Below are 19,444 nucleotides of genomic sequence, written 5' to 3' on the forward strand. Positions count from 1 at the left end.
CACCCGCCCCACCACGATTATGGCAAGCAGCTCTGCAAAGAAATCTATGGATCTTCATGGTAGAAATGATTTGTATCTATTACAGTCTAGGGTGATCCTATTAACCTTTGGATATTTTATATTGAGCTGCTATCTTAATCTTTATTTTTTTGTTTGTTTGGTTGGTTTTGGTTTTTCAAGACAGGGTTTCTCTGTGTAACCCTGGCAGTCCTGCACTCACTTTGTAGACCAGGCTGGCTTCAAACTCACAACGATCCATCAGCCTCTGCCTCCCTAGGAGGGATTGAACTGGCTGGGATTGAAGGAGTACACCACCACTTCCACCTTCTTTTTTGTTTTTTTGAGACAGGGTTTGTGTAGCCTTGGCTGTCCTCGACTCACTCTGTAGACCAGGCTAGCCTCGAACTCATAGAGATCCACCTGCCTCTACCTCCCCAGTGCTGGGAATAGGGCATGTGTTATCACCACCTGGCTCCATCTTTCTTTCTTTCTTTCTTTCTTTCTTTTTAGATCTAGTTATGTATTTTATTTATTTATTATATATTAATTTATGTATTTTATGTACATGAGTGCTCTGTCTTCGTGAATACCAGAAGAGGGCATCAGATCTCATTATAGATAGTTGTGAGCCACCATGTGGTTGCTGGGAACTGAACTCAGGATCTCTGGAAGAGCAGGTAGTGTTCCTAACCTCTGAGCCATCTCTCCAGCCCCCCATGGGCATCTTCTTGAGGTAATGCACTTCCAGGTTGGAAGCTACTCCTCGGGGACAGCTTCTGGCAGGTTTTCACTGCTGAACCTGCCACTTTTCAGTATTTTCATTCAAAATCATAATGCTTCGTTCTCTCCCTTCTCTGGGTATCAGGCAAAATCCTAAGCATGCTTGTCCCAACTCTCACAGCACTCTCAGTTCTCAGAACCACTCCTGGGTAAGCTGCTGTTTAAAGACCTACACTGCTCGACCTGTCTGCTTTCTTCCACTCTATCTCAAAACACCCAGCTTTCTCTTCCGTCCGCCCCCCGGCCCCCGCGCCCCAGTAGCCTGCAAAGACTCACAACGTGTCTGACCTATTATTTTTTTCTCTGAAACTCTAATAAAATATTATTCAGGCTTCATGATTTCACAGACTAAAGTACAAACTCCTCACACGAGGCCCTACCAACACAGGCGCGTGACCACTTGCATTGCTAGCAAGAACTCTAGGAAGTCTCAGGCCAGCGGGGTGGTAGCGGCGCACGCCTTTAATCCCAGCACTTGGGAGGCAGAGGCAGGTGAATTGCTGTGAGTTCAAGGCCAGCCTGGTCTACAAGGTGAGTCCAGGACAGCTAAGGCTACACAGAGAAACCTTGTCTCGAAAAACCAAAAAAGAAAAAAGAAAAAGAAAAAGAAAAACCAGGCCATAAATACCAGGTACCCGGAATTTGAACTTTCCCACTGTTATAGAAGTCACAGGGTTCAATAGACATTAGTTGGAATGAGTAAATCAGCAGTTCTGAGCCCTTTTCCCATTTAAACTACATCTTCCACAAGCTCTATGAAGCCCAGCTAGGTAGTAGCACCCAGCTGGCTATGGTGCTACTGGGAAATGTAGTTTTTCTTCTGGTTTTCTACATTGCTTTTTAAGGAGGGTCTTAAGGATCAGAGAGGTTCAGATGAGGGAGGGATGCAAGTTTTCATTTGAGACCTGTCTTGATTTCCACATCTCAAAGGCTGGTGCCTCAGGTCTGCCTCTGTTTCACCAACTCATTACTGCAAAGCAAGGCAGGTAAACCACAAGCCTCCGCCTGTTAAACAGGGGATCCCTGGAGTTTTCACCAGGGCCCTGGGGACTGCAAACACACAGGCCGGGGCACAGAGCAGGGATACTCACCGGGCTCTCAGTGGCTTGGTTGTCCTCTTGATGAGGTGCCGCACGATCCACGGGCAATGCCAGCACAGCAGACAGCATTAATAGAGGTGGAAGGAAAAGGAAAGGGGTCCTGCCGGGCACAGAAGTAGGCATCGTGGCTGGTCTGTGAGGAGAGATGGAAAATTAGTTTTTCTGCCTCTCCCTCCCAAGCGCTGGAATTGCAGGCGTGTACTACTGTCCCTGGCTAAGGATGTCCCAGCCCCGTATCCGGTTGGGTAAACGGGTGTGCACGCCACCCTCAGTGCCACCCCATTTGCAAAAATGAAGACTCTAAGCGTTTCGTGTCCTGGAATCCTGGATGCCAGGCCTCCAGCCTCCCTTTCCTGAAGCGCAATCCCCAGACCCTCATCCTGGTTTCCTCTAAGTAGGGACTCCTCCCCGGGACCGAGATCCCAGGCCCCTCCCCTCCCCTAATCACGGGGCCGCCGAGACTGGACACCCTGCGAGTACCCCGGGTGTCAGGCCTCTGTCCTCTCTTCCCAATGCCCCTCACCTCCCCGAGCGCCCAGGCCGTTTTCCCAGCCCAGGACCTCCGCCGGGTTTCTAGAGATTTCCCTCCTAAGTCACGCCCACTTCTCCACCCGCAGAAGGCCCGCCCCCAGAATACTGATTGGCCCACGCTGGCTTTGAGCTTCCGATCGAGTTAGCGACCTGTCCCTTTCCGATGAGGTTCCCTTATTTTAGAAAATCTCCCCCCTGCTTTCTCGGAAACTAACGCTCTTCAAAGCAACATTCCCTATGTCGTTTTCAAATAAAACTCAAAGCCCTACATGCCCATGGCTGGGGCGTGGGGGGCGGGGCAACTTTTGCGGACATCTTGCCGCTGTGTCTCCTGGGAGTTGTAGTTTTCTCATTTATTTTCGCCGCATAAATTCCTGCAAGTAGGCGCTTTAGTGATAGGCGACTGCATAGTATACTATCGTATTTTAGACAGGGCCTCACTATGTAGCCCTAGATAGAACTCTACATAGACCAGTCTGGCCTCGAGGTCAAAGATATCCTTCTGTCTCTGACTCCCAAGTGCTGAGTCTAATAGCAGATACCGTGACTCCCAGCCCCTCTTTTTATTTTATTTATTTATTTATTTATTTTGAGAAATGCTTTTGTGTATCCCAAGCTGACATCAAAGAGGAGCAATGTAGGGGAGGAATGCTTTGAACTCCCAGCAATTTTGTCTTCACTTCCCAAGTGCTAAAATTACCATAAACCTTGACCTTATATATTTCATAAATACTCTGTAATGTAGGACTGTGTTGCTAGGCAGACACTCTCCGGTCCCTTTAAGGAATGTTGACTTGCGGTTCCAATTTAGAACTCCCAGAACAAGGGATCTGTCTGCCTCAGAGGTCTGGGGGCATTACTCTGTTGGACATGGACCGTGAGGGGCCAAGAGGGCCAAAACGAAGGCAAGTACCTATGGGAATCCTCTTTCTGAGAAAGAGTCGGGATATGCTTAGAAAGTTCCAGCTTTGCGGCAAGGCCGTGAGCTCTCCAAGCTGGCGTTAGGGACAGGTGGGCACCTATGGGATTCCAGATAGGTGAATGGGGAGGGTTTGGGATTTGTGACCCTAAGCCTCGAGTCGAGTCCCAGGACCTAGAAGCAGGACAAGCCTTAGGTTCTTGGTAGAGAGAACTGGGCTTCTGTGCTCCCAGGAGTGCTTAAAGCTCGATACAGGCTACTAAGATTTAGGCAAGAATTGGTATTTGGGCCGAGCGTGGTGGCACACTCCTTTAATCCCAGCACTCCAGAGGCAGAGGCAGGCGGATCGCTGTGAGTTTGAGGCCAGCCTGGTCTACAAAGTGAGTCCAGGACAGCCGAGGCTACAGAGAAACCCTGTCTGGGGGGTGGGGGCGGAAGAAAAAGAAAAGAAAAAAGAAAGAATTGGGATTTGGGTTGCCAGGGTTCCAAACAAAAAGGCCGAGGTCAGGTATTAGAGTGCAGTCTCCATTGAGATATGGGACCTAAATCTTGATTATGCCTTCCTAATCCTCTAGAACGTCTCAGGAAAATGAACCATGGAAAAAAGAGTGAGTGGGGAACACCTAATGGGGCGTGGGAGGGAGAACTTGACTGCGCTCAGCTTTCCGCTCAAACTCTGCCTTCAGGTTCACCACCGTCAACTTTGTAAGGAACGGGCGTGGGGTGGTGATGGGACCTGGACTCTCGCGTGATTTTGAAAGGGGTACAGGTGAAGATGCTTAGGTCTGTGAAAGGATCTGGACCTCTGAGTCTCCGGAGACAGCAAGATCTTGGGGTCACCACGGCTTGGGTGGATCCTGGGAGATCCTGGGAGAAAAAGCATCATAACTGACCTAGAAAGCTCAGGTCCCGCGGTGCCTACTGTGACGTCACAGGCGCTAAGACACCCCCCCCCCCAAAGTGGTCAAGGGGAGGGGCGCTTGAACAGACAAGCTGCTCCGTTGGCTGTGGCAACCAGCCTGTGTTTCTCTCAGGACCTTGGAGGATGAATTCTCTGGTGTGAGGCTGCAGAAGCTGGAACAACAGGTATGGCCAGAAATCCTACTCTCTCATCTTCCCAATCTTTCCAGAAGGCTGCTCAGAGTCCCTAATCCCACGTTTTCTCTGAACTTCATATTAGGTTCTCATATTAGGAAATGAGAAAAATAGAAATTCAGCTTTTAGATAGGACCTTGCTGCAGGGTTCAGGCTGGTCTCAAACTTGTCTCTCTCTCTCTCTTTTTTTTTTTTTTCCTTCTTAAAATAGGGTTTCAATGTTTTAGCCCTGTCTGTCCTGCACTCACTTACTAGACCAGGCTGGCCTCGAACTCATAGCAATCTGCCTGCCTCTGCCTCCCAAGTACTAGGATTAAAGGCATGTACCACCGCTGCCCGGCTAAAACTGTGGGTGCTGGAATTACAGTTGTGAGCCCCCATGCTCTTGTTTGTTTTGTTTTTGTTTTTACATGTCTTTGGGGCAGGGCACACCAACACCATAGCATGTATGTGGAGAAACTTGTGGGAGCGGGTTCTCAACTTTGACAGCATAGGTCCTAGGGCTCGGACTGAGCTTGTCCAGCTTGATAGATGGCAGGCATCTTTACCCACTGAGCCATCTCTCAGGTCCCAATTAGTCGCTTTTGTTTTGTTTTGAGATAGGGCCTTGCTACAGGGCTCAGGCTGGTCTCAAACTTGTATCTCCCCCCCCCCCTTTTCTTCTTGAGACAGGGTTTCTCTGTGTAGCCTTGGCTGTCCTGGACTCACTAGATCAGGCTGGCCTGGAACTCACAGAGAACTACCTGCCTCTGCCTCCCAAGTGCCAGCACCACCCGGCTTTTGTTTTGTTCTTAGATGGCCTCCCTGTGTAGCCTGTGCTGACCTTGAATTTGCTCCCATCCTCTTCTGTTTCCCCAAAACTGGACTTACTACAGATGTGTACACCTACCTGCCTTTGTATTTTGAAACAGGCATTCACTAAGTTGTCTAGGCAGGCCTAGAAATTCCAATCCTCATACCTCTGCCATTATGGCAACCCAGGCCGAGGAAATGGTAAGAAACAAAAGTTTGGGCTAGAGAGATGGTTCAGTGGTTGAGAGCACTGTCTGCTCTTCCAAAGGACCCGGGTTCAGTTTCCAGCAACCACATGGAAGCTCACAACTGTCTGTAATTCCAGTTCCAATGGCTCTGACACCCTTGCACCAATGCACATTTAAAAAAAAAATTTTTTTTTTTTTTAAAAGAAAAACAGTTCTAGAGTTCTTTGAGGGAGGTAGGTCAGTTCTGAAGCGACTGGGTACCTAGGACTCCCATGAAGGAAGGTTACCCGGACTCTCCTAGACCAACTTCGCCTCTATCTGGTTTCTGATCCCACTACACGCCCCTCTTGCCTCTGCAGCGACAGCTATTTGAGAAGAAGCAGCGCAGGAAGCGCCAGGAGCCTCTCATGGTTCAGGCCAATCCTGATGCTTCCCTGAGGCACCGGCGACCGAGGCGTGCGGACGAGCGCTTCCAGAGTGACTGCGGCTGGGGACCTGGTCTGGGTTAACGGGTGCTGGGGACAGAACCGAGCCGAACACTGGAGGGTGGAGCCTAGTGAGGCCCAGGACAGGAATGATGCTGGCTGCTGGACGGACTGGCCTCTGAGATGTCAAGAAGTGTCCTATAGGCTAAGGGCGACCGGGAACCTATAAGGGATCTTCTTTGAGGCCTCGGATGGGGCTGAGGGTCAAGTCTATGACGTATCAGGGCGTGGCCTAATGGATTCATAGGGGTGGAGCTTAGGGCCAGGAGTAGGTAGGGGGAGGGGCCGCTAGGCTGGCTTATAATGTCAGGGCGGAGCCTAAGTGCATCATGGGGGCGGGGGAGGGGCGTATGGCAGAGGATAGGGGCGTGGCTTACTTGAATGTGAGGCTTTACCAGGGAACAAGGCTTCCTGGGTCCCTGGGCAAGAGGATTGATTGGGTTTCTTAGAAGACATGTCTATAAAGCTAGGCCCTTAAGATTATCCAGCCCTGTGACAGTACCCAGAGCAACTGGAGGGCCAAACACCAGAGAATCCGGTGCCTGGGTTTGTGAGAACCTAGTAAAGTCTGAGGGATCTCGGACTATCCAGAAAAATCCTGCTAGTAAAGCAGGGACTCACAGTGTTTTCTTTCTGTGGTAATAAGAATCAAACCTAGGGTGACACCCAGTCAGTGCTGAGTACCCTACTACGTTGTTTTCAGTTGGAGTTGGGGCGGGGGGTAGGGATGCCCATCCTGGAACTTGCTACGTAGTGCAGGATTTGAAGCGGTCTTTCTGCCTTACTCTGTAGATCCTTTTAAAATGGGCCTCTCTGCACTTTCTGCCAGGCGCTGGGAGCCCTTTCCTTCAGGAGAACGTACCACAGGCGCATCTGCCCTCTGGGGCGCACAGTCCCCTGGTCACCATGAGCTACGTCGGAGATGGCAGTGGCGAACGGGCCCCACTACTGTCACCCAGAGGAGCTGGTAACCTTAGGCCATTGATATTTGGAACATGTGCCCTTAGCAGTTCAGGATTCCAGCCCCCCACCCACCCACCCCATGTTGCCGCCAGGTACTGAGCCACCTCTTCTCGCACCAAAGGATATCAAATTTGGAAACTTCTTTCTCCAGCATCCACTCGGGGCAACGGCCCTGCAGTGCGTCATCTATGCTGGCTCCCAGACAGCTCAGATTCGGACGTGGAGGAAGTGACCATGGAGGACATTCCTGTCATCTCCCGACCTCCCAAGGCGCATCTGGCAAACCGACGCAGGGGCTGGTTAGCCTCCCCAGGGCCTGGTAATTTCAGGGACGGGGAATGAAATCTGGCTCCTGGTTCACAGGACAAGCTGCATTCCTTGATCTGGCTAACAACTGTACATGAAATATCATAACCCGTTGGTCTCACAATTCATCTGTCGAGTTAGTGTATTCAAATATAAAACCATCATACCAAATGCATTTACTTTAGCCAGGCATGGTGGCGCAGGCCTTTAATCCCAGCACTCAGGAGGCAGAGGCTGGTGGATCGCTGTGAATTCAAGGCCAGCCTGGTCTACAAAATGACTCCAGGACAGCCAAGGCGACACACAGAAACCCTGTCTCAAAAAAACAAAAAAGAAAAGAAAGGAAAAAATTATTTATTTTAATTAATTTTAGGTGGGATGAGGTTTTTTTTCTCTATATAGCCTTGGCTCAACTTGAACTCCAGAGATCCTCTGGTCTCTGCCTCCTTGAGTGCTGGGATTAAAGGGGTGTTTCATCACACCCAGACTGTTTCTTTTCATTCCTTTTTAGCTTTGTGTGTGTGTGTGTGTGTGTGTGTGTGTGTGTGTGTGTGTGTGTGTGCAGTTCTCACAGAGGCCAGAAGAGGGAGTCAGACCCACCAGAGCTGGAGTTACAGGCATTGAGAGCCATCAACGTTGAGTGCTGGGAATGAAACTCAGATTCTCTAAGAGAGCAATATGCACCCTTGACTGTTCATCTCTTTCTCCAGCCCTTCAATTCATTTGCTTTAAAAAAAATTTATTTATTATTACATATACAGTGCTCTGCCTGCATGTACACCTTCATGCCAGAAGAGGGCATCAGATCACATTATAGATGGTTGTGAGCCACCATGTGGTTGATGAGAATTGAACTCACAACCCCCTGGAAGAGCAGACAGTGTTCTTAACCTCCGAGCCATCTCTCCAGCCCCTCATTTGCTTTTTTAAAGCTTTTCTGGGGGGGAGAGGGGGTGGCAGGAATTGTGACACACACCTTTAATTCCAGCACTGGGGAGGCAAAGGCAGGTGGATCTGAGTTCAAAGCCAGCCCAGCCTACAAGTCTAGTTTCAGGCTAGCCAGGGCTACACAGGGAGACAGACGACTCTGGCCTCTCCCTATGGGTCCTCAGGGAGATCAGGAAGTAGGTTTTAGTCCTTGTGGCTCCCCTGTGCACAGGAAGTACAGAGAATGTGGTCAGTGGAAGAGCCAGGTCAGGCGGCTGGGAAGACGCGTTCTTGTCTTAGCTACCTGACAGTGATGACCCTCCTAACGGGGACCCAGGGGTCCTGACCTGCAGCTGCTTCTACCTCTTAGGGATCAGCGAAGAAGAAGATGTTGAACCCAAGCCGCCCAGTCCGGACCCAGCCCCAATAGTGAACTCTGACAAACCTCATGGAGACGTGGCGTCCTGCAACATGGAAGGAGGCACAGCGAAAAATAACATAGAGACCGGAAGACCAGCCTCTGGCATTGGGGTAGGATGGTCCTAAGACTCTGTAGCCCAGTTTGAGTGACCTAGCAACAAGCAAGGTGAAAGCCTGGGGCGCTGTGGGATATGTTTGTGTATCTAACAGTCAGGAGGCAGACAGAGCCACTGAGTTCAAGGCTAACCTGGGCTACAGAAGGAGGCTCTCTCTCCTAAAAATATACCCCATGGACAGACTGAGACTTACAGAGACTACAAAGCATTATTTGGAAGGGTCATTTGGTAGTCCGTGTGGCTTCATGCTCGCCAGCCATACTTGAGCCCCTCGTGGGGGGATTCTGGGTAGTGATACCACTGCCCACAATGCCCCAACCTCCTCATGTTTTACCAGGGACTCTGCATTCATATGTCCTAGAGTCAACGATCTCACACAGGTTGTCCAATGAGCCTGTAGAGTCGATGAAGTTGCAAGCTTGACCGCTCAACACATGTGCCCAGCTGGGTTGGGTGTGTTAGCTGACAGGCTTGACTGACAAGAAGCCGTGGGTCTTCAAAGGTTACCCGTGAGCAGGAATAGCCAATCATTCTGCAAGGCCGAGCCGGCCTGCCCATCAACTTTTGATTTGCACTTGACCTAGGATGAAGACCCGGAGAAGAGAGAGGCCACAGAGTCTACAGGGGTAAACAACACCCCAGTGGCATCCAAGGTCTTGCAAGGCAACGGTGACACCAGCAACCACAATACTTGGAACGCTACCTACACTCCGCCGCCGACGCTGCGCACTCCAGGCCCTCGCCTCGGGGAGGATATGGAGGCCTACGTGCTGCTCCCCGCGGCCCAGGAACACATGGTGCAGTGCCGCATTGTCCGAAACAAACACGGAGTGGACAAGGGCATGTTCCCGTCCTACTATCTCTACCTGGAGGCGGAGGATGGTGTGGCAGTACGGTCCAGCCCCTTGGGGGTGGGTAGGCCTCACACTGGAGGGAATAGATAAGGACAGACACAAGCCCCAACTTCCAGGAACACGCCCCCCTTTTCAGATAAGGTCAAATTTTTCTGGAGCCTGATGTTGCGGCACACAACTAAAATCCTAATACTCAGGAAACATAGGCAGGGAGAATCAGGGGAGGGAGGTCAGCCTTGGCTGTAAAGGCGTCCAAGGCCAGTATCCCGAGTTAACATAAGACCCTGTTTCAAAAACAAAACAAAAAACAAAAAAAAAAGAGCCAGAGGAAGGTGGCCCTCCGAGTTAGGAGCCGGCCCTGTCTAAACACCGAGTTCCAGGCCAGCCATGGTAACAACATGAGACCCTTTCAATAAAAAGATTTTTCCAAACTCAGGCCTGTGTCACATAGTTAGGACTTGTCAGCTCCAAGCCTTGCCCACTTAAGTACTTCAAACTCTCTAGAGCATAGTGGCTTAGGTCCTTCCCACCTCACCCACATCTGCCACACCTCCGGTCCCCTTGACATATATGGGTCCCTTTGCTCTCCCTCCCCCTCACCTCCCTCCCACCCAGCCAAAATCCTGGCTTAAACCACGCCCCTCAAAGCGGTTCCCTTCTATAGCCAAGCCACGCCCCTCTGACCAGCCTCCTCCCAGTGTGGCCTCCATCTCCTCCAGAGCCTTTCCCCGAATTTCAGAGCTGTGTTCAGGTCCCTGGTTCTAGGCGGGTATCAGAAATCAATCCCGAAGTCTGTTCCTCTGATCTGCAGCATTTCCTTCTCGCTGGGCGGAAAAGGAAAAGAAGCAAAACCTCGAATTATCTCATCTCCCTGGACCCCAAAGACATGTCTCGCAATGGGAGCAACTTTGTAGGCAAAGTTAGGTGGGTAAAGCTTTTGTTTCTTTCGTTTTTGGTTTTTTGAGAGACAGGGTTTCTCTGTGTAGCCTTGGCTGTCCCGGAACTCACTCTGTAGACCAGGCTGGCCTCGAACTCACAGAGATCCACCTGCCTCTGACTCCCTGAGTGCTAGGATTAAAGGTGTGCACCACCGTGCTGCTAGTATGTGGTGAGGCAACAGGTGGCAGGAAGCCAGGAAACAGGCAAATAAATCTCCCAACAGGCCTCGGGCACAACACAGCGCCTACACTTAAACCTGATGGTATATTCCCATAGTTGTGGAGGAAAAAGATGAAAGCTTTGGATGCCATGAACACAGGCCAGCTCTTGCCGGGCGTGGTGGCGCATGCCTTTATATTCCAGCACTTGAGAGGCAGAGGCAGGCGGATCACTGTGAGTTCAAGGCCAGCCTGGTCTACAAAGCGAGTCCAGGACAGCCAAGGCTAACACAGGAAGACTTTTTTTTTTTTTGAGACAGTCTCATCGTTTTTGTTTGTTTGTTTGTTTGTTTTGAGACAAAGATGGATAGCTCTTTTGAGGGCTGGGCCACCTCAGTTCCTGTGGGGAGAGAGAGGTCTAGAGTATGTGAGCTCCTAACTGGAAGTGGGTTCCTAATGAGTCAATGCAGGAAGCTAGAGTAACACCAAAGAAATGTGATTTTTTTCCTTAAAGAGGATGGGTGTGAGAAAACACTTAGTGATGATCACTATGATAGTTGTTATTACTCTGTCCACTGCCGCCCTGGGGCAGATCCAACGTCTTGGGCACGAAGTTCACCATCTTTGATAATGGGGTGAACCCTGACCGCAGCTACTGGATTCCAGACAGTTCCCGGATCAGAGAGGAGCTGGGAGTTGTATGCTATGTAAGCATCCTGGCCGGGCGGAGCTGAATGGGGTGCTGATAGGCCAGCTGGAGGGTAATCCAAGTGTTCCTCCCAGGAGACCAACGTCTTGGGCTTCCGGGGGCCTCGGAAAATGACCGTGATCCTTCCAGGGATGGACGACCAGAAGCAGAGGATGAGAGTCCAGCCACAAAGTGTGAGTCTTTAAGGTTGGGGATCTCAGCGCTAAGAGAGGAGACTGGGTTAGGGAGCCCCGACGCAGATCTCGGGGTGCGGCAGAGGTCGCATGTGAAAGTTGAGTGACTTTGCCAGAGTCCCATCTTAGGAAGTAAAGAATAAGAAACTCAAAAATTCTGGGATGAGGATTGGAGAGACGGCTCAGCCATTAGCAGAGCATGAGTTACTCTGCCCGAGGGAGAGTAAAGGCCAACCTCGTGAGCTGGAGGCTAGCCCCATCTAAATATCGAGTTCCAGGCCAGCCAGGGCTACATAGTGAGACCTTGTCTTTAAAAAAAAATGGGGGGGGGGCTTGAGGGAGGGGGAGACTGGAGAAGATGGGTCAGAGGTTAAGAGCACTGACTGCTCTTCCAGAGGTCCTGAGTTCAATTTCCAGCAACCACATGGTGGCTCACAATCATCTATAATGAGATCTGGTGCCCTCTTCTGGCCTGCAGGTGTATGTGCAGGCAGAGCATTGTATACTAATAATAACTCTTTGGGGTTTTTTGTTTTTGTTTTGTGTTTGTTTTTTAGAGACAGGGTTTCTCTGTGTAGTCCAGGACAGCCGGGACTGGCCTCAAACTCACAGTGATCTGCCTGCCTCTGCCTCCCAAGTGCTGGGATTAAAGGCGTGCGCCACCACATCTGGCCCAAAATTAACTCTTAAAAAAAAAAAAAAAGGCAAGATATGATAGATATTGATTTACATTAAGAATTTTAGACCCACCAAAATAGGAAAGATGTCTTCTTCAAGGCTGTCAAATACAAATAGCCAAAACACGAAGAACGTAACATTTATATAATTGCTGATTGTATCATGGTTCTTCTTGCTATTGGTAGTTTATTGTATATATGTGTTAATAATATAAATATCTATGTAAAAAAACATTTTTAATTAAAAAAAGATTAAAAAAACAAGGTGGGCATGTTGCTGCACTGGGGAGGCAGAGGCAGTAGTATTGCTGTGAGTTTGGGGCCAGCCTGGTCTACAAAACAAGACAAGAACAGCAAGGTTACACAGAAAAACCCTGTCTCCAAAAAATTAATTAATTAATTAATTAATTAAAAAAAAAATATCAGCACTTGGGAAGTAGAGACAGGCAGGATCTCTGTGAGTTCAAGGCCAGCCTGATTTACAGAGAAACCCTGTCTCCAAAAACAAAACAAAACAAAAACCCAAACAAACAAAACAAGCAAAACAAACAGGGCAAAAGAGGTGGCTCAGAGGTTAAGAGCACTGCCTGCTCTGCCAGAGGTCCTGAGTTCAATTCCCAGCAACCACGTGATGGCTCACAACCATCTATAGCGTGATCTGATGCCCTCTCCTGGCCTGCAGGTAAAACAGTATACATAATAAATAAATCTTTAAAACAAAGCAAACAAGGTAAACCGGGCAATCTAAAGACATTTGAGTCTCACACAAAGAAACAAGCAATATCTGCATCTGGACTATAAATCAGGCTGCGGGGGCCGGGGTAACGAATGATGCGCCAATGTATCTTCAAGGATCAGGATTCCATATTGAGTCGCTTACAAAAGGGCGCCAGACATGGGCTGCTCCTCCTGCAGAACAAGGCCCCATCATGGAGCGACGAGAGCGGCGCATACGTACTCAATTTTCACGGTCGTGTCACTCGGGCTTCGGTCAAGAACTTCCAGATTGTGCACCCGGATGAACGTGAGCTCCTAGCAACCCGAAGACCTCGGTGTTTTTTTGGGAAGGTGGGGGTGGGGGGAGGGGACGGGGACGATGGACGCGGGCACTAGAACTATGCAGGGTGGGCACCTCGCTGTCGCAAGGCCTCTTGGGAGATGTAGTTTATTGGGCTCCTTCAGTTTCCTAGCTTGGTAAGGGGCAGCCTTGCGGCAGCATAAAAAGGACAGAGTTTGACTAAGTCCTAGTTCCTGGTTTGCTCCACAGCGGACCACCTGGTGCTCCAGTTCGGCCGTGTGGCCCCAAACATATTCACTATGGATTTCCGGTATCCTCTTTGCCCGCTCCAAGCCTTTGCCATCTGCTTATCCAGTTTTGATGGGAAACTGGCGTGTGAGTAGCTGAATAAAATACCATCCCTCACCGACTCTGTCCTGTGCTTTGGAGAAAGGTTCACCCCATGTCTCCTTTCTTTTTTAGTTTTCTGATACTCAGTCTGGGCTCCAACAACTATATAGCTTAGGCTGGCCTCGAACATCCGATTCTCCTGCTTCCTCCTCCAAGGTACTGGGATGACAAGCAAGCATGCACGCGCTCGTGCCTGGCCTTGCCTTTTAATAATAAATCTTTTAATTTTTTCTTTAGTTAGCGTACAAAATAATGGTCCATACGTGTCGCCGTCCCTTGCTTGTATCTACCATGCTCCCTTGTCCCTTATATGAAGATTTATTTAGGGTACGGATGCCCTATCTGCATGTCCACCTGCATATCCGCATGTGGTTGCTGTGAGTTGAACTCAGGATCTCTAGAAGAGCAGACAATGCTCTTAACCACCATGCCATCTCTCCAGCGGGTCCCTTCTAATTTGAGACAGCCTCACTCTTTTTGTTTGGCTTTGTAGACCAGGCTGGCCTCAAAACTCACAGCGATCCGCCTGCCTCTGTCTCCCAAGGGCTGGGATTAAAGGCGTGCGCCACCACGCCCGGCTTCAGCATCACTTTTATGTTATGCTTGCCTTGGAACTCAAGCCAGTCCAGCCTCGGCTTCCCAGGACTCAGTGTAGAAGTATCATTCTGTGTTTCAGGCTGGTCTTAAACGGCAGTTTGGACAGAGAAATCATTTTTAGCCCCCCTTGATGCTGTCAATACACATAGACTTGGTCACTACAAATCAAAAGGCTTTATTTCGTATTAAAAAAAATAAATAACAGGAAATACTTGGGTTTAGCCACGCCTCCCCCCAAAGTCCAGGCTGGGAGAAGGGGCTTCAGTGGGAAGGGGAGAGGGCATGGTCACAGCTTGGCCCAAGGGCGTGGCCTCAGAGGAGCAGCAAGGCCCAGGCTTTGGAAGAGCTGGGAGGTAGGCCAGAGGAAGTGGGGGGTTCCTAAGGCGTGCCCACGCTCTGGCCCGAAAGGGAGGGGTAAGATAAGGACCCAGTGTCTCCTCTGCCTGAGCAATGCGGCGGGCAAACCGGCTCCGGTCTCGTGCGAACTGCTCCCAGGGACCTCGACGAGCAGCCTGGGCTGGTCCTGCCCACACAGCAAGGACATGGACTGTGACTTTCTCAGAAAACTGCACCTGGGGACAGATGGGCAGATGCAGAAAAATAAACATAGTAGTTGAATACTCAGGATAGCAAGCGGGTGACTGTCCTCTGACTCAGGACACAGATGTCATGGCTACCATGAGCCACAACTGCCACTGCTCTTCCTGCCGCTTACATGAGATTGCAACAGGGTGAACACAGACTTCCCAACAGAGTTCCTATGCAAGAGGCTGCAACCCAGGGCTCCCTGGAGTCCCCACCTCCAGCACTTCCCTAGGGATTTTCAGGTCCCAGGCCCCTCTTCCTCCTGACTCAAAACCTAGGCCCTTTGTTTAAATTATATAGTAAAAAGAAAAAAAAAAAGGTCAGTGTGGCATCTTATTGTAATCCCATTTGCAGTTAGGACTCTAAATCTGTAACTCACCTTTCTGGCCTTTGGTGGAGTCTCGGGACCCTGATCCTGGGCGGGGGCTTTAAACAATCTGAGCCTCCTTTGCAGTCGAAGGGGCAGCTTAGGAGCAGCCCAAGGTGGTGCTGGTGTCTCTCCAGGTAAATAGAAGGCCACGCGGAGGGGAGAGCGCTCTGCTTCCTCACAGCTTTCTGCCTCCTCCTGGGCCTGAAAGCTGGAACTTCTGCCTGAGTCAGCTATTTCTGAATTATCTGGGGCCACACTGTCACAGTCATCTTCCTCCTCCGTGTCCTCCCCTGGGCAGTAGACCCAGGCCTTCAGGAGGGCACTTGTATGGGGGGTGTCGCAGGCCTGGGCTACGACTTCCTCAGCTGATGGCGAGTCACTGTCTTCCTCCTCCGTGTCCTCCCCTGGGCAGGAGACCCAGGACTTCAGGAGGGCACTTGTAGGTGGGGCGGCACAGGTGTGAGCTATATCTTCCTCCTCAGACCCCCAATCATCATCATCATCCTCCGTGTCCTCCCCTGGGCAGTAGACCCAGGCCTTCAGGAGAGCACTTGTAGGCGGGGCGGCACAGGTGTGAGCTACATCTTCCTTCTCAGACCCCCAATCATCATCATCCTCTGTGTCCTCTCCTGGGCGATACACCCAAGCCTTCAGGACGGCATGTGCAGGAGAGGTAGGGGCGGACAAGGCCTTATCTTCCTCTTCCTCTGTGGACCCCCAATCACCATCGTCTTCCTCCTCCGTGTCCTCTCCCGGGCGATACACCCAAGCCTTCAGGAAGGCACTCCCAGCACAGACAGACAAGGACGAAGCCTCAGCTTTTCTCTCTTCGTCGGTTTCTGCATTCTGACAAGGCTGACCCTGCCCTGTCCTGTGTGGCTCCGCGTTGGCTTGTCTCTCCTGCTTGGGCCCCTCTTGAGGGCAGAGGTGGCCCCAGGCTCTGGAGTGGGATCCAGAAGGAGAGTTGAGGAGGCCAGCTTTAGTTTCTGTTCTTTTTTCCTCCGTGGCTTGCTGTCCGGCCTCCCCTGGGTGACAGACAGAAGTGCTGGGTTTGTTTCCTGGAGGCAGGTAAGCAGCAGAGCCTTGGAAAGCTGCCTTCACAGGTTGTCCATCCTCGGCTGGGCAACCCTCCCAGTGTGGTGTGGGATAAGGCAGCCCAGCCACACCCTTTTTAGCCACCACCTCCCCAAGGCTCTTATCAGCCTCTTGCAGGCCCGGGGACAGGAGTTCAGGCAGGCCAGCTGGGCGGGCGTGCTGCTTTTCATCGAATTTGTCATCTGAAAGTCCCCAAGTTTTAGGAAGGGAACTGCTGGCTTCCACATCGTGACAGGGCCCCTGGGCTGCTTCACTCTGCCCAGGGACTCCACTTTCTTCAGCCTTCCCGTGCGGGAGGTGATTCTCAGGGACAAGGGGAGGTGTCAGCGTAGCCTCTCTCTGACCTGCACCTGTTAGTGTTTCTGCCAGCCAGGGCTCTGGGACTTCTGGGCCCTTCAGGCGGCTCCAGGCCCGGCTGAGGAAGCCCATCAGCGGAGACAGGAGGTAGAAGGCGTGGGCATCCCTCCAGTGCAGGGTGGTATGTTGGGGTCTTGGGCTTGGAGCCATATGTCTGGGCTGGAAAAGGGAGATAAATTGTTTAGAAGCCATTCTGGAAACAGGCCACAGCCCTGAGTCATGGTAACATACTCGTCACGGGGCAGCACGTGAGTCCCTGCCTCGGATTCCTAAGAACACAGCTCACACACAGCCGGATCCACCGCCTGGTTCTCCTCTCTCAATACCCCGAGAGTTCTACATTAGTCCTGAGGACGCAGAGCCCAGCCCAGCTAAACTCTTTCTTCAACCCAGTCATCGATCCCTGATCCCTGCCCAGCCCTCCTCAGCCCTCCAAGAATGTGCCTTCTAAGGACCCTTCTCCCCTCACCCCTCGGCGTCTGCGCTCACGTCCCCAAAACCGTCTCCTGACTCCCTCTCGGCCCCGGGGCACCCCTCCTGCTTAGAGTCCAGCCCTTTTTTCGGCTCACATAGGCACGGCAGTTCCGGCATGCAGGCCCCCTTCCCCTTTAGTCGCCTTTCCTCCCCAGGTCCCCCCCACCTCCCGCCACCTCGGACCCCGGGCCCCTCCCCAGGCCCCATGCCCGACGCACCGGCGGGCTGCACGTCACCCCGGAGGAAGGAGCGCGGGTTCGGGCTGCCAGAAGCGGTCGCGGGTCCGGACTGGTCGCAAAGCCAGCGCGTTCATGTCGCCCTCAGGCGTGGGGCTCGGGGACGCGAAGTCTCACAGGCTGTCCCGACAAAGGGGTGCGGGATCGCGCGGGGTCTCGTATGTAATCTTCCACAGGTTGAGAGCTGGCTGCAATCTGAGTCAACAACATCCGCGCCACTTTTATACCCTGACGCGTAGTGACGTCACGGGAAGGCGGGGTCTCGGAAGTCCCTGGGAAATGTGGGAAGTGGAAAACAACACCGAACTTCTCGCGGAGAGTCCGGCCTCTGTGACGTCACGCAGCTTTCCAGGCGTGTCCTTGCCTCGAACCGAGCGAGCAGTTGATCGCCAAGGAATTTCCTCAGCCAGGCACACCCCAATTAGTTTCTTTTCTTTCTTTCTTTTCTTTCTTTCTTTCTTTCTTTCTTTCTTTCTTTCTTTCTTTCTTTCTTTCTTTTTCTTTTTCTTTTTTTTCGAGACAGGGTTTCTCTGTGTAGCCTTGGCTGGCCTGGACTCGCTTTGTAGACCAGGCTGGCCTCGAACTCACTGAGATCGGCCTGCCTGTGCCTCCCGAGTGCCGGGATTAAAGGCGTGCACCACCACCACCCGGCTCTTTTTTCTTTTTTTAAGAGACAGGGACTGGCCTCCAACTCAAATATCCTGCTGCTGTCTCCAGAATGCTGGGATTAAGGGCGTGAACCACCACGCCCGGCTTTTGCTTCCAGGCAAGGGTGATTTGTTTTGTTTTGTTATTCGAAACTGGATCTCTCTGATTATCCCTAGCTGTCCTGGAACTCTCTAAACCGGGCTGGCCTTGAACTAACGAGATCCTCTTGCCACTGCCTCGAGATGATAGGATTAAAGGCATGCCATTACGCCCAGCTGTATTTACTATTTAAAGAAAAAAAAAACTTAAAAATGCCAGTTGTGGCCGGGCATGGCGGCACACCCCTTTAATCCCAGCACTCAGGAGGCAGAGGCAGGCAGATCTCTGTGAGTTCCAGGCCAGCCTGGTCTACAAAGTGAATCCAGGACAGCAAGGACTACAAGAGAAACCCTGTCTGGAAAAACAAACAAACAAAAACATGCCAGCTGTGGTGGCTCACGCCTTTAATTAAAAATCCCCAGCACTCGGGAGGCAGAGGTAGGCGGATCTCTGAGTTAGAGGCCAGCTTGGTCTACAATATGAGTTACAGGGCAGCCAAGGCAACGCAGAGAAACGCTATCTCGAGGAAAAAGAAAAAAAGGGGGGGGGGGGGAAGAAAAGAAAAAAGAGAAAGGGAGGGGGCAGGTTGGGGGAGGGGCCTGGAGAGATGGCTCAGAGGTTAAGGATACTGACTGCTCTTGCAGAGGTCCTGAGTTCAATTCCCAGAAAACGCGTGGTGGCTCACAGCCATCTACAATATGATCTGATGCCCTCTTCTGGCCTGCAGGGGTATGTGCAGGCAGAGTACTGTATACATAATAATAAATGATTAAAAATTTAAAAATAAACAAAACAGAGCCAGGGGTGGTGGCACACGCCTTTAATCCCAGCACTCGGGAGGCAGAGGCAGGTGGATCCCTGTGAGTTCGAAGCCAGCCTGGTCTACAGAGTGAGTCTAGGACAGCCAAGTCTACACAGAGAAACCCTGTGTCAAAAAACAAAACAAAACAAAAACAAACAAAACAGGGTGCTGGAGAGATAGCTCAGTGGTTAAGAACCCTGGCTGTTCTTCCAGAGGTCCTGAGTTCAATTCCCGGTACCCACATGGCAGCTCACAACTGGAACTAGAGGTTCCAGAAGATCTGACACCCTCTCACAGACATACATGCAGGCCAAACACCAATGCACATAGAATAAATAAATTGTTTTTAAAAAAAATAAATAAAAAATTTTTAAACTTTTTTTCATATTTATTTTATGTATGTGTTTTCCCTGCCTGTATAAATATGTACATCTATTGTTTCAGATCATCCCCCAACATACATCAAGTCTGTATACAGTGCTTTGGAGGCCAGAAGATGCCATCAGATCTCCTGGAACTGGAGTTAGAGATGACTGTGAGCCTCCATGTGGGTTCTGGGAACTAAGTTTGGGTCCTCTGCAAGAGCAGCAAGTGTGTAAGCCCTGAGACATCTTTCTAGTCCCTTGGTTGTTTGCGGTGTG

The 19,444-nt window shown here is 51.0% G+C and overlaps 2 protein-coding genes and 1 long non-coding RNA gene across 3 annotated transcripts; 1 reads left to right on the top strand and 2 right to left on the bottom strand.

The window, feature by feature from the left end:
• Window positions 1–1,958: 1,958 nt before the first annotated feature.
• Window positions 1,959–13,193, bottom strand: LOC127191432 (uncharacterized). Its single transcript, XR_007830895.1, has 3 exons — window positions 13,091–13,193; window positions 6,970–7,129; window positions 1,959–2,013 (listed from the first exon to the last, which is right to left on the bottom strand). It is a non-coding gene; the product is annotated as an uncharacterized LOC127191432 (long non-coding RNA).
• Tulp2 (TUB like protein 2) lies at window positions 4,332–13,769 on the top strand. Its single transcript, XM_051148528.1, has 11 exons — window positions 4,332–4,416; window positions 5,765–5,903; window positions 6,720–6,857; window positions 7,005–7,172; window positions 8,457–8,617; window positions 9,207–9,512; window positions 10,288–10,400; window positions 11,166–11,280; window positions 11,357–11,455; window positions 12,985–13,156; window positions 13,400–13,769. The coding sequence occupies exons 2-11, from the start codon at window positions 5,813–5,815 to the stop codon at window positions 13,531–13,533; spliced, it is 1,497 nt and encodes a 498-aa protein (XP_051004485.1). The 5' UTR covers window positions 4,332–4,416; window positions 5,765–5,812; the 3' UTR covers window positions 13,534–13,769.
• A 455-nt stretch (window positions 13,770–14,224) lies between these two features.
• On the bottom strand, window positions 14,225–17,468 carry Ppp1r15a (protein phosphatase 1 regulatory subunit 15A). The gene is made up of 3 exons (XM_051148530.1): window positions 17,237–17,468; window positions 15,102–16,703; window positions 14,225–14,709 (listed from the first exon to the last, which is right to left on the bottom strand). Exons 2-3 carry the CDS (start codon window positions 16,692–16,694, stop codon window positions 14,356–14,358), a joined length of 1,947 nt encoding a protein of 648 aa, XP_051004487.1. The 5' UTR covers window positions 16,695–16,703; window positions 17,237–17,468; the 3' UTR covers window positions 14,225–14,355.
• Between the last annotated feature and the right edge of the window lie 1,976 nt (window positions 17,469–19,444).

Source organism: Acomys russatus, chromosome 7, assembly GCF_903995435.1.
Source record: "Acomys russatus chromosome 7, mAcoRus1.1, whole genome shotgun sequence".
In the NCBI taxonomy this organism is placed as follows: Eukaryota; Metazoa; Chordata; class Mammalia; order Rodentia; family Muridae; genus Acomys; species Acomys russatus.